Source organism: Mus caroli, unplaced genomic scaffold (assembly GCF_978045245.1).
Source record: "Mus caroli unplaced genomic scaffold, Mus_caroli_1 scaffold_17, whole genome shotgun sequence".
Lineage (NCBI taxonomy): Eukaryota > Metazoa > Chordata > Mammalia > Rodentia > Muridae > Mus > Mus caroli.
Window position 1 is genome coordinate 31,247,431 of NW_028227272.1, and position 12,661 is coordinate 31,260,091.

The following is a 12,661-nucleotide window of genomic DNA, read 5'->3' on the forward strand; positions in this document are numbered from 1 at the left end:
TCTTGAGAGAAAATAGTTAACAAAACATGCAGAGATGTCAAGACTAAGATTCTTGTGACCTGTTCCACAATAGGACAGAATCAAAGACTTGAAGAGGTCTTGTACAGTAGATTCTGGGTGCTTTTGACTCTGAATGCATTTTAAGTGGCTGCTGATCAGGGAGCATGAGAGACACATGAACAAGCCGGATGCAAGGTACAGTTTGGAGTCTAGCTATACCAAGTTCAAGGAAATCAGCTGGATCCTAGGTACTTAAACAGAAAACAAATGCTGATTTATATTATCAAGTGTGGAGGAGTTTGTTACACGGCACTGTTATTACAATGGCTGACTGATACACTGCTCATTCAACACTCTCGATTTCCACTTCAACACCATCATACTGATCTGATGAGCTTGAGGAATTTATGAAAAAAAAATCACATGGTTCCTTGCTGTAAAGGAAAAAAAAGATAAGAAATGATAGTGTTTCCATAAGTCATTCTCACAGGTTAGGGCCAACATGCCTGGCTTCTGATGCTGTACTATAATAATCTGAGCCAGGAACCAGCCTCTTTCATCTTCTGCTCATGTCCACAGACTTCCCTCTCACCTGCTCAGAGGTCTTGTAAAAGGCCACAGAGGCGTTGACGAGCTTCAGCCGGTCCTCCATCTTTAGCATGAGCTGTTGCCAGTGGAGGGCCACCTTCTCGGCACATTCCCGGATGGCGTCTGCGTCGTAGTGGCCGGCCTGGAGCAGTGCCTCTGCCTTCTGCTGTACCTGCAGGGCGCTCTGGTGCGTCTTCTGCAAGGAAGTGGCATGAAAGAGGGACTGGGCACGAGGAGGGGAGAGAGAGGTCCGTGGAAGCAGCCCAGGTGTGATATGGGAGGGGTGGAGTGAGGTGTGGTTGGAAAGATGCAGAGAAGTTAAAGAGCTTTAAATGACTGATCCATTTGTCATGGTGATCAATACATAACTGTCTTTAAGGCACATTTACACACAGGAAATCATACATGTTATTCATCTCCCGGGACCCTAACTCCTGACCCCATTCTTAATTCTCTATTCCCTTTACCCTAGATTTTAAGGCTATTTCAGTTCACATAGTAGAGAATCAGAAGCTGTGTAGAAACCTTGTCACTGATTGGCCCCTTAATCTCTTTTTCAAATTTAATCATAAGATTGCTCATTTCTGAACTTTCAGTGATTACTGATGCAGCGTTTTACACAGATTAAGTAAATAATTTCCCACCAAAACACATGCAATGCACATCTCAGCTGGCAATGCACCATCTGAAACATTAATGACCAGCTGAAAAGGATTCCGGTAGAACGGGGAGACTTGGTAGGTTACTAGACCCGAAGAATGAGTTCTCCTGCTCCCACCACACAGTTACTCCACCAAAGAAGCAGGGCCCTGCAGGCAAGAATGAGCTCAAAGCAGGAGACTTTTGTTATTTGCAATGGCTTTTAGGAGACAGGCATCTCGCTTGCTTTATGGTTTCTGATTAGGGTTAACTATGTTCTGGACCTTAACTGCAAGAGGCTGGGGGACCTGGCTGGTGGACTAGGTGGCAGGGAAAAAAGGTCAAAAGAGGTTCAGGCTTTGAAAAGCAAAGCACGGATGTGACAATCCTCTGTTGTCTAGTTTTCTGTCTACTTGACACAAGCTAGAGTCATCTGAGAGGAGAGAACCTCAATTAAGAAACTGCCTCCATAAGACAGGGCTGTACACAAGCCTGCAGGGCATTTTCTTAATTAGTGATGGATGGGGGAGGGTCCAGACTACTGTGGGTGGGGCCACCCCTGGGCTGGTGGTCCTAGGTTCTTTAAGAAGGCAGGCTGAGCAAGTCATGGGAAGCAAGCCAGAAGGCAGCATTCCTCGATGGTCTCTATCAGCTCCTATCTCCAGGTTCCTGTCCTGTTGAAGTTCTTGTCTGGATTTTCTTCAGTGATGAACAGTTCCTCCCCAACTTGCTTTGCTCGAGATGTTCTACGCCAGCAGTAGTAACCCTACCTAGGACAATCCCTGTGAGGACATCAGAGTGCTACTGACTTGGGAAAGCTACTAGCATTGCACCCTGGGCTGCTGGATCCTTCCAGCTAATGGTGGTAAACAAGGGCAGCTAGAATACAGTGACACTCCAGAGTTCTTCCTACGTGGCTTAGGTAGCAGAGCTCAGACCACTTTTTTAGCTGGCTTACTCAGCACTCCTTGGGTCTGAGGGCAACTCCCTCATTTTCCCCTAAGCATCTCCTTGATCTCATCACAATGATCTGCTTTTTCCCCGTAATTAGATTTCATCCTGTACTTTCTACTTAGCTCTGTCTACAAGGCTTCTATGTGCTCCCCCATCCCGAACCTGCAGCTGCTGCACGATTCCATCTCCACCAGCATCCCTGGCCCTTTGGGGCTTTTACCCTCTGAAAGCCTCAGTTCTAATGACTGTCAGCACTGGGCACCTCTCTGCTAAATGAAGCTAGAGAAAGTAAAATGAAAGGGGCAGAACAATCCCTCCGAAGCCCCAGCTTTCTTTGTATAACCGGCACTGTTTCCTAAATGAAGAGGTGCCATGTTAGCCTTGCTAACTGCTCCCATCTTCAGAGCTCTCATCTGCTCCCCTGGCTTCTATTATTTTCTCTTGGAAGAAGCCTCTTAGTGTCAGATCCTCTTCTGATGCAAGGGAGCCCACCTCTCACCCTTCTGAGGAGGTGCTGCCATCTGTGGCAGGGCAGATGCCAAACCCTCAGTAGAAGCCAAAGCTGTCTCTTTAAAATGGTTCCTCAAAGTCACTGGCCACTTATGCTGGTGGCCTCCTCTTACCCATTTCCCTGTCACTTAGAATGAGTTACAATCTTGACCTCATCCCTGTCGGCTGCTCCCTACGCCTCTAATGCAGATGGGCCCTCACAACTTCATATATGCAGGTGTATGCAGGAGAAACAGCCAGTTTTCATAGCTTCTTTCTAATTCATAGATCCATCCTGTGCACTTTCTCTTCCTTTTCTTTTAATGTGGCATGCTAGGATTTGTCTCAGGGTCCTGAACATGCCAAGCACACATTCCACCACTGAGCCACATCTCCAGGGCCTCATGGACGGTTTCGGCAGTTCTGCTTAATTTGATGTGTTAGGAAGTGCTCCTGTTATTCCTTTCATCCCTAAGGCTTCCATCTTATGAGCACCACTTCTTTTTCTCAGTTCAAAAGTCTTCAGTGGCTCCATCATTGCTTCAAAACGAGGTCCAAGCTGGCTGTTGCAAGAGCCCTCCACAACATGGTCTGTCTTCACAATATCAACTATGCTTTCTCCCCAAACCTCCAAAAGCAAGCCACAAACCTTCCTGCCTTGCCCTTCCTTCTTCCTGTCCTTGGTAGATGCTCTAAGCCCCTGTCAACGATCCCTTTTATCCTTTGAAACTTGCCTCAAACCTGCCCTCCTTCAGTGAACCTTTCCAGATGGCCCGAAGCTCAGAGCAACCCCCATTTCTCTGAACTCCTTTGTTTCTTAGCTAACTCTTGGGGGGTCCTGTTGCTTAGAAGGTAAAACTGTCACAGTGGGGGCAGAGGTGTGTGTGTGGTCAATCAAATGGCTGTTACTTCTCCAAGGGTGTGTGTGTTTTCTGTGCTGGGCCTTATGATTATGCATTGACTTTTCTGGTTCACGCAGCCTTTCTTTTTTTTTTTTTTTTTTTTTGGTTTTTCGAGACAGGGTTTCTCTGTGTAGTCCTGGCTGTCCTGGAACTCACTCTGTAGACCAGGCTGGCCTCGAACTCAGAAATCCTCCTGCCTCTGCCTCCCGAGTGCTGGGATTAAAGGCGTGCGCCACCACGCCCGGCTTCACGCAGCCTTTCTATGAGGTGGGTTTTATTTCCAGCTCAGAGATTAAGACATCAAGACACAGCAGGTTAAATGGTGTGCCTCAAAGCCTACATCAAAACAAGTGGTAACACTAGACTCCTGTTTGACCTATTCCCGAACTTGCATTCTTTTCCAGCACGTGACTTTTCCCCTAGGATTGGAATGAAACCTACGGCAATTTCTCATTTGCAAGAAGGTTCTCCAGTGGAATGTTAGTGATTATGACAACGATGTCTCTGCCCCTAACATGTGATAACTGTCAGTGTAAACCTGTTTCAGCGCTTTGTCTTCCGAGTGTGTGGAGTCATCTCCACGTCTGTGCGATCTGCGTTATGTAATAAACTCTTCCTTACTCTGCGGTTCATCATTCTGTAACAGCCCTGACTGAGCTTTTCTTCCTTAACTTCCTGAACCATAAACTCTCATCCGTGGGGCCTAATCTTTGCTTTGCTAAGCTTAAGTCATTATCTTTGCATCCATTTCCACTCCTTACCATCTAATCCTATTGACTGTTAGAGTTTTAAGATGTGGGTTATCAAGAACATTAATATTTAGTAGGTGTAAGTGCAAGAAAATTGAACCAAATCAATTCAATTTATTATCCAGTTTTAAACACTTTTCTGGTATAATATTTATGCTCAAATGCATGGGAGGATTTCAAATAAAATGGATTTTAAAGTTGAGCTTCTCTCTTTGAAGGTTGCGGTTTCTGAAGGCACAACAGCACAGCTAGAGCACTAACAAATAAGAATCCATTTTGCTTAATAAACTCACTGCGTTGAGGCACTGTTTGGCTCTTTGCACAGAGTGTTCTGGGGACATTTTCCTGAAAACAAGGCTTATCAGGGACAAATTCTGACCTTTCCAGAGAGAGCTCCAAAGCAAGGTTTAGAACAATCCTGGCTTGGCCAGGGTCATTCCAGTGTATGACTGCTTCTCTAGATTAATTATCAATAACTCTCTCTTTTCCTTTGTTTTGTTTGAGATGGGGTTTGTCTATGTAACCAGGGTCTCTCTAGTAGCCCAGGCTGACTTTGCAATCCTCCTGCTTCAGCCTCCAGGAGTTCTGGGATTATACATTGGCACTCCCTTTACTCTTAAAAATGTCTGTTTACACAAAAAATTTCATTGTTTCACTAAGAGCTATTTTCCCTACAGAGCCCTTGAGCTTGCTACCCTAGGTAATAAGAAGTCAAATTATACTGCCATCCCATCCCCAGCCATCAGCAAAAGCCTGCAGTAAGGCTGGCACACATAAAAGCCAAACTAGGCTGCTTAACCTTCCTTTAAAGTGGCTTGCATCCAGCCAGGTATAGTGTTGTACATGTTGTAGTCCACCACTCAGGGGCCTAAATATTAGGACAGCCATGAGTTTGAGTCTTGCTTGGGCTAAAAGGTTAGTTCAAGGTTAGCCTGGCCTACACAGTGAGCCTATGTTTCAGAGAAACATTGCTTGTATCTTCTCTGGCATGCTCGTCTGATGCAGAGTCCAGTTTAAACTTAGTCTACAGATAACCATAGGCTGTCTGGAGGAGCATACGAGCAGTTCTGGCTGTGCTCCTTGTTCATCTAGCTATACCACAACCTAATGACTTTCCATCACCAAGATGTTCTAGTAATTCTATAGGTTCTGCTATCCCAGAGATTACAGACACCAACCCTAGAGTCACCTATAGCTTAGCATCAATTATTTACTAAAGCAATATGCCCACAAAGTCCCAGGAGGGATTAGGAGATATTTGTCCTTAGTAAGGTTCTACTATGTAACAATGTAGCAACATCTCCCCAAATTAACACCTACTGCATACACAGCCACACAGAGTTTAGTCTTTCAATACACTGTGGAAACACTTACCATCCCTTTCTCAAAGTTCATTAGGGTACTCTAGTGTGCTGTGAGGCTTGGTCTGACTTGCCAGACATTTGATTAAGAGACTGGAAATGCATTCACCCAATCCAAGTATTCTTATTCAAGGAGAAAGACGACTGAGAGCTATCTCTGCCTAAATCCCCCATAGCTTCACAACATGCTCCTATCTGTTGCCAAACCCTCACTGCTGCCTAAGCCCTTAGAGCAGCGATTCTCAACCTTCCTAATGCTGTGACCCTTTAATACTGCTCCTAGGTTGTGGTGACCCCCCCCCCCCCGCCCCACAGTTAATTCATTGCTACATCAGAACTGTAATTTTGCCACTTTTATGAGATATAGTATAAATATCTGATATGCAGGATATCTGCTATGCAACCCCTATGAAAGGGACGTTCAACCCAAAAGGTTGAGAACCACTGCTATAGACACTTGACCAGTAAGTACCTGGTTATAACCCCAATCTAGGTGTCTCCCGAAGAGCTCTCACCATTATCAATTTGGGATTGCTAGTAAACTGCAACAGAGACATAAAACTCCTTGCTGCAGGGTAGCTCTTCTACAGCAAGTGAACTGCTTATACCACATGTGCAATATGTGCTGTTTGCTTTTCAATCTCAAATCCCAGACAGTACCGACTGATACTAATATTTCCTGTGAAGATATCAAGTAGTGCTGGGAACATGTCAGTCATCTTAACGCCATTTTTTTCCCCTGAGACAGGGTTTCTCTGTGTAGCCCTGGCTGTCCTGGAACTCACTTTGTAGACCAGGCTGGCCTCGAACCCAGAAATCTGCCTGCCTCTGCCTCCCAAGTGCTGGGATTAAAGGTGTGTGCCACCACTGCCCAGCATTAACGTCATTTTTATATGCATGAAAGATGGCTTCTGGAAAAATAAATGGCTGGATTCAATTCATATCAGTTTACAAAAGGCTATCAGTCAGTTGGACTGCCACATTAAAAGACAATTATGAGCATAGGAAATTAAAATTCATTATTTTTTCTGCCATCATTATGTAGAATTTTTTTGCTAGTGGTAATTTTAAAAAAAGAAAGTTGCCTGTTTGTAGCTCCCACACACCCAGAAGTAGGCACAGTTCTACTCCGAACCACATGTGCCAAGAACCTGAGGTTTCTGTCCTTTGCCTTTCTCCCCACGGACGCTCAACCTATTTTGTTTTTAATATAGTTCTGTGGGCCATTTTTGTTCTTTCTCAGACACCACTGAGAAGCAATCTGCTAAAGTCTCTCTGGGAGGAGAAGGTCCTACTTAACAGGAAGATAATTGAAGGTATTATTTAAAGCAAGGCAACATTACGTTATCCAAAGTGAAAATTTCTTTTAAAATGGGCTTTAAAAAAAAAACCTTATTAAAAAGTTGACCAAAGTCCCAGCTGGTAAACTTATACTTGCAGTTTATTCTTCAAGTATGGCTTCTGCTAGCATAACTGAACAGCTACTTTCAGCATGCAAACTGTATAGTACAGTCTGTTGGAAGCCTTGTGGTCCTTGTCAAAAGTCAAATTCTAACCTAGAATCAAAGTGTTTACAAGTATTATTCCAGTTTACTACTGACCTGTGCAATTGTTTATCCTCATTTCTGAGTGGTTTTCAACAGGAAGCCTTGCCACCTTATACCTTTCTACTTCTCACGGGTACACAGTTTGTGAGTAAAAATGGGTAAAACTGCACTAGGGCCTTAAGGTCCGAGGGAGCAGCAAATATTCTCATTTGAAGTGTGCATACATGGCTCCTGATATCTTGGGGGGCAGGATGAATCCTGCATTCTGCATACCCAAGCATGAAAGAGGCTCATGCACTATGTCCCTCGAAAGCACAAGGGTTCCACCACCCGAGGGAATGCTGACATCTGAGACAGCCATCCTGCCCGTGGCCCAGAGTCAAAGAGGCATGCACAAACAGGGCATCCAGATTTGGGGATTACCTCGATGGCTAGCTGGAACTGTTCATGCTCCCGCTGTAGCTGCTCTGCCTCCGACAAAGAGCTGGCGTTGACCAGGCTGGCGTTGAGCATCGACTCTCCATTGCGGATCCATCCCAGAACCTAGGGAGTTGGATAAGCACTCATGTGAATGGCTCTCCACGGTTTCTCTAGAGCCATTGCTTTCCATATGGCTACCTCAACCAAAGGACTATCTTTTCTTCCTTGTTAGAGAGAGGACAGCAAGGATCCTGAAGCGCCATCTTTCCAGTCTCCCTGTATTTGTTGTCATAAGGCATGCACTTTCTTTCCCCGCTTTATTCTCATGTCATTTCTTCCCCGTATCACTCTGCTGTCCCAAGGTTCCCAGCAAATTAATTATCAGGACTTCATCTGGCTGTGTTTTATGCATGTCTAAACTTCTTTCTGGATCACAGAATGGTACAGAGAAATTCCGATTGTTGGTATCTTTTTCTTTCAGTTTTTTACTATTTATGTATTTATGTTTTATTTATTTATTGAGAATTTCATACAGTGTACTTGGATCATAAAGGGCCCAGTTCCAAGAAGAACCTCTTGAATTTGTTCACACTTCACTACTCTGCCTGTTAAAAATAATCTCTTCCTCCTGCAGTGTGGCTGGATTTTGTGTGGATCACTTTAGCGTGACTTACCACAGAACAACTTTTTGGTTATTTCAACCTATATCTTACCTCCTTCCAGGGCTATACAGAGAAACCCTGTCTCAAAAAAATAAAAAAAACCAAACAGACAGACAGACAGACAAACAAAAAATGTGAACTCCCCAAAGTCTAGGGAAATCTTCCAGGCAAATTTTAATCTTCCACATCCACTTAATGGCTCTTGCCTAGTAATGTTTTAAGAATAATGAACATTACCCAAGTCACATCATGGGCCCTATTTCTTACATAGCTGCCCAGAGTATACAAGCTTGATAAGCAAACGACTCAAAGGGCGGACAGAAAGCAAGCAAAAACTAAAGAATAGATCGTTACCAAAAGGGAAAGTAAAATCTAACCAACTTAAATTACCCAGTGGCCTGAACATGACTTTGAGGGTTCCTGATAAGTACTGGGGAAAAGAAATCAAAAATGGGAAATATCAGGAGAAGGGGAGCAAGAATGAGGTCTGCCGAGAGAGAGAGAGAGAGAGAGAGAAAGAGAGAGAAAGAGAGAGAGAAAAGTGGTTTTCAACTTGTGGGTCACGACTACGAGACATGGCTCGGTAGCAAAATTACAGCTATGAAGTAGCAGCAAAAATAAATGCATGGTTGGGGGTTCCTAAGACCATTGGAAATATGTTATCTTATGGTCATGATCCATAGGTAGAGAACTGCTGGTCTAGAGCGGTCAAGGAAAATAGAGATGTAATTATCAGGCTAATCCACTTGGAACAACTAACGCAAAGAAAGCCCTAGGCTCTGAAGACTTACCTGGTGTGTGATCACTAGAAAACTGGCAAGAATCTCCTTTTCTAGGGAGCCTGAGACTCTTGCTTGGTGAGGACAAAAGTTCTGAGATTACAAAAATCAAGGAATACCATCTGTATGCCACTCTATTGGTTCTTAGCTTTTTATTTGTGTTGAACAAATGGAAAATTTGTTCCCCTGGTCTCCTGCCCCATAACTCTCAAAGGCACCCTGCTGATTTCAATCCTAAGCAGAACCTGACTGGTGCCTTATTATACACAGATAACATGAGGAATAAATCCTGCCGGAGCTGGGTGATTTGGATTGAGATGTTAATTCGTGGCCAATCTGGCAGATTGTGGATGAGATGCCAACCTATAGAGTAATTAGCTGTAGGAAATAACTGTTCGGCATGTATGTGTAAAACCCCTGTTGTCCCAGGTGGATTGTGGCTGGCTAGCTAGAGGTGCTAATGACTTTGAAAAGCTGCCTGTTGATCTGGGAACATGCAGCACTCACAGACTGCAAAGCCACATTCTTTGCCTCTTTGGAAAAACGGAGCTCACAGTACCTATTTTTAACTATGTCCCTCTATCATGTTTTGCTGCTTCCTGCTTTCTTTGGAGACTCATTTGTGGGTGTCATCAAAATACCTTCTGCATGAGCATCTCAAGTCAGTGTTAGTCTACTCCTCGAGAGTCTTGCTAGAATATTGTCCTCTAGTTCTAGCCACGTCAGTTGTACTATGTGGTGGGAATACCCACTTCCCAGCATCCCCACTGAAGGATGTCATGCACTTGCGTAGCTACTTCTTTCAGTAAACCATACAATATTCTTGTTTACTCATATTTCCAAAATGCTGCTTATGAAAGCATCCTAGGACTTTGCAGTCCTAACGATCTGACTTTAGGAATACAGAGATGCATGGAAGTTTATAGCCATGGCTTTAAGCCAAGAAGGAACTAAGCATCGTGAGTCAGTTCTGGAAGCAAAATGGGCAAAATGGATAGAAGACTAACATCTGAAGTCAGAGAACCTGACCTCATTCCTTCCTTGGCAAAATCAACAACTTCCCTGAACCCCAGCAGTCTCCTCCGGGTGTGGATAACCCTCTCCCTCCTTTTGGAATCACGAGGCTGAGGCAATGCACCAGGAAATGCTAAGCTGGATGATAATGACTGGGCTGCTGCTCGTTTTTGGTTTTCAGTTTGGAGCAAAGATGGGTAGTGCTGTGATTCGTCAGTTATAATTCTCCCAGTGAGGGAAAAAGCCATTTAACTTTATGCGGTTATTTAAATGAACACCATTTTGATGTCCCACCAGTTTCTCAGGTTGCTATCTATTATCTTTTGTCCTCAGATCACTGAGAGTCCTGTTGGCCTATCTGTCTATTATGAGGTTCTTTCAATTCTTTTGGTTCATCAAATGTGTTAGTTATTACCCCTTGAGCACCCAAGGATGCTAGGTAGTGGGGGAAATATTGTAACTAAAATGAGGAAATACTGGTTCTATTAATATCAAACTGTGACTTGAGAAACATTTAATCAAAGGTCAGCTTTCTCACCTGTAAAATGTCTACTTTCCTTTGCTGAACAAAAGAGTTAGAATAAAAATAAAATCCTTAATGTAAAAGCACTTTTCAAATCATAATAGTAGCATTTTGCTCTAATCAACTGCAGTAAAAATTTCCCTAATGGGTCAGTGCTATGATTTGAAAGTAAAAGTGTCTTCCATAGACTCATGTATATGAACAGTTAGTCCCAAGAAGGTTCCTGCCACACTCTTTGGGAGGGAGTGGGTTACCAGGCAGGCCTCAATGCTTTAAACAGTGAGCCACCCTTTGTTCTGCTCCTGAGTGCCGAGGCACCTGGCAAGCTTGCCTTTTCTGCCTGCTGCCATGTCTTCCCGCCATGATACACTGTATATCTCTGAAAGCCCAAGGAAAGCCTTCTCTCTTGCCTTTGTCAGGGTATTTTATCATAGCAAGGAGAAAGGGGCTGGGACTTTGATGGAGACAGGTAGCTTTAAAGGTCATTTTCTGCTTTAACTCTTCACCCCCTGATAAAATCCAGAGATTGTCCCTCTAACCTTGGAGAACCGTGTGTATTCAGAAAGAAACTGAATATGTAGAAACCAGAGATTAGAAGAAAGAATATTACTGTTTGGGGACTAAAGTGCCAGGCCAAGAATTCAGCTTAGATTGTCTTTGGTTAGTGGGAGAGCTAAAAATATAGGCCTTTTATTTCTTCATGTCAAAGAGGCTCATGTAAGCCCACACCAGGAATAGACAATGGCTACCCACAGATGATGATGCCCTCAGGCTGAGCAGCCTGCATCCAGTTCTCTTGGAGGCTGGAGAAATGGCTTGCAGATGATTGTTCTGCTCATAACCCCCAGAAAGCCAAGAAGTTGTTCTCAAGTCAACTGACTCTGGATTGTTACTGTACATGACCTCTCTCAACGCCTGGTTACTTCTGTGACTCCAACCACAAGATAAATGCTTGGCTCTCTCGATGTCTAACTTCAGAATTCCTTAACTTCGGAATTCCTTAGTTCTGGAAGTACGTAAGATCATATGTGTTCATTATTTATGGCTTTATAGGCTGTGTCTGTATTCCATTATGACCTCTAATTATCTCCGTTAGGAAACAATGTCTCTCTCTCTCCTTTTTGGCTTGGACTTCTGCCAGCTCCTTTCTGACTCTGATATGTGTGCACCCAAAGTGAACACAGTAATCATCACAGAGGCATAAGGGCAGGCTAATATTTTTTCTTTGTTTTAAGTGTCTACTGATCGGAAGCACATTCTGGCTGGATTTGGCCCACAGAAGCAATCCAATTACTTTACAAATACATGCTCTCTCATTTTATATTCAATATATACATATGGAAAACGTATGGACATGCATTCTGTTTTATGCCATTACATCATCCCCCAATCCCCTCCTGAATTTATCTGATAGATGTGAGGTCATCTTTACCTCAAGTAGTAATGTTCCTGGAGGCAGCCAGAGAATTCTGTGGGGCCTGAAGAGTAACCTGAGTGGCTTTCCAGTGACCTGGGACCTGCACTGTGTGCTGTAATCAGTGGAGTGGTTTCCCTTTGGGGACTGGTTTTCTCCAGAGCTATGTGTCCTGCCTGTCTTAGAGACAGCCAATCACGGAACAAGCAATCTGTGGCATTCATCACTCTGTGACATTTCATTTGTTTGGAATAGTTGAAGATAAATTTCAGTCAAATGTCTACGGATTCTTCGTCCTTTAAAGCTTCACTTTAACATAATTTAACTACCCTTAGGATTATGATGGCCACACACAGTCCAATGTAAACCTTTAATGTGTGAGTTCAGATGACAGAGTGGTATCACAACACAGTGTTGTTCCTCCGAATTCAGTCTCATTAATGGCACTTTAAAGTGTCTTTTCTCTCTGTCTCTCTCTGTCTCTGTCTCTCTCTGTCTGTCTCTGTCTGTCTCTGTCTGTCTCTGTCTGTCTCTGTCTGTCTCTGTCTCTCTCTGTCTCTCTTTTCCCCTCTCTCCCTCCCTCCCTGCCTCCCTCCTTCCCTTCCTCCTTCTCTTCCCTT

The 12,661-nt window shown here is 43.9% G+C and overlaps 1 protein-coding gene across 26 annotated transcripts in view; it reads right to left on the bottom strand.

The window, feature by feature from the left end:
• Kalrn (kalirin RhoGEF kinase) overlaps window positions 1-12,661 on the bottom strand; it is a 603,829-nt gene that overhangs the window by 242,620 nt on the left and 348,548 nt on the right. For 18 of the 26 annotated variants that reach the window (XM_085832156.1, XM_029470420.2, XM_029470426.2 and 15 more), the window contains exons 16-17: window positions 7,653-7,772; window positions 593-811 (exon numbers count right to left, since the gene is read on the bottom strand). In XM_085832156.1, the coding sequence (XP_085688282.1) occupies window positions 593-811; window positions 7,653-7,772 (339 nt within the window). The remainder of the gene's footprint in view (window positions 1-592; window positions 812-7,652; window positions 7,773-12,661) is intronic. The other 8 variants (XM_029470427.2, XM_029470425.2, XM_021185397.3 and 5 more) reach the window with 1 other exon arrangement.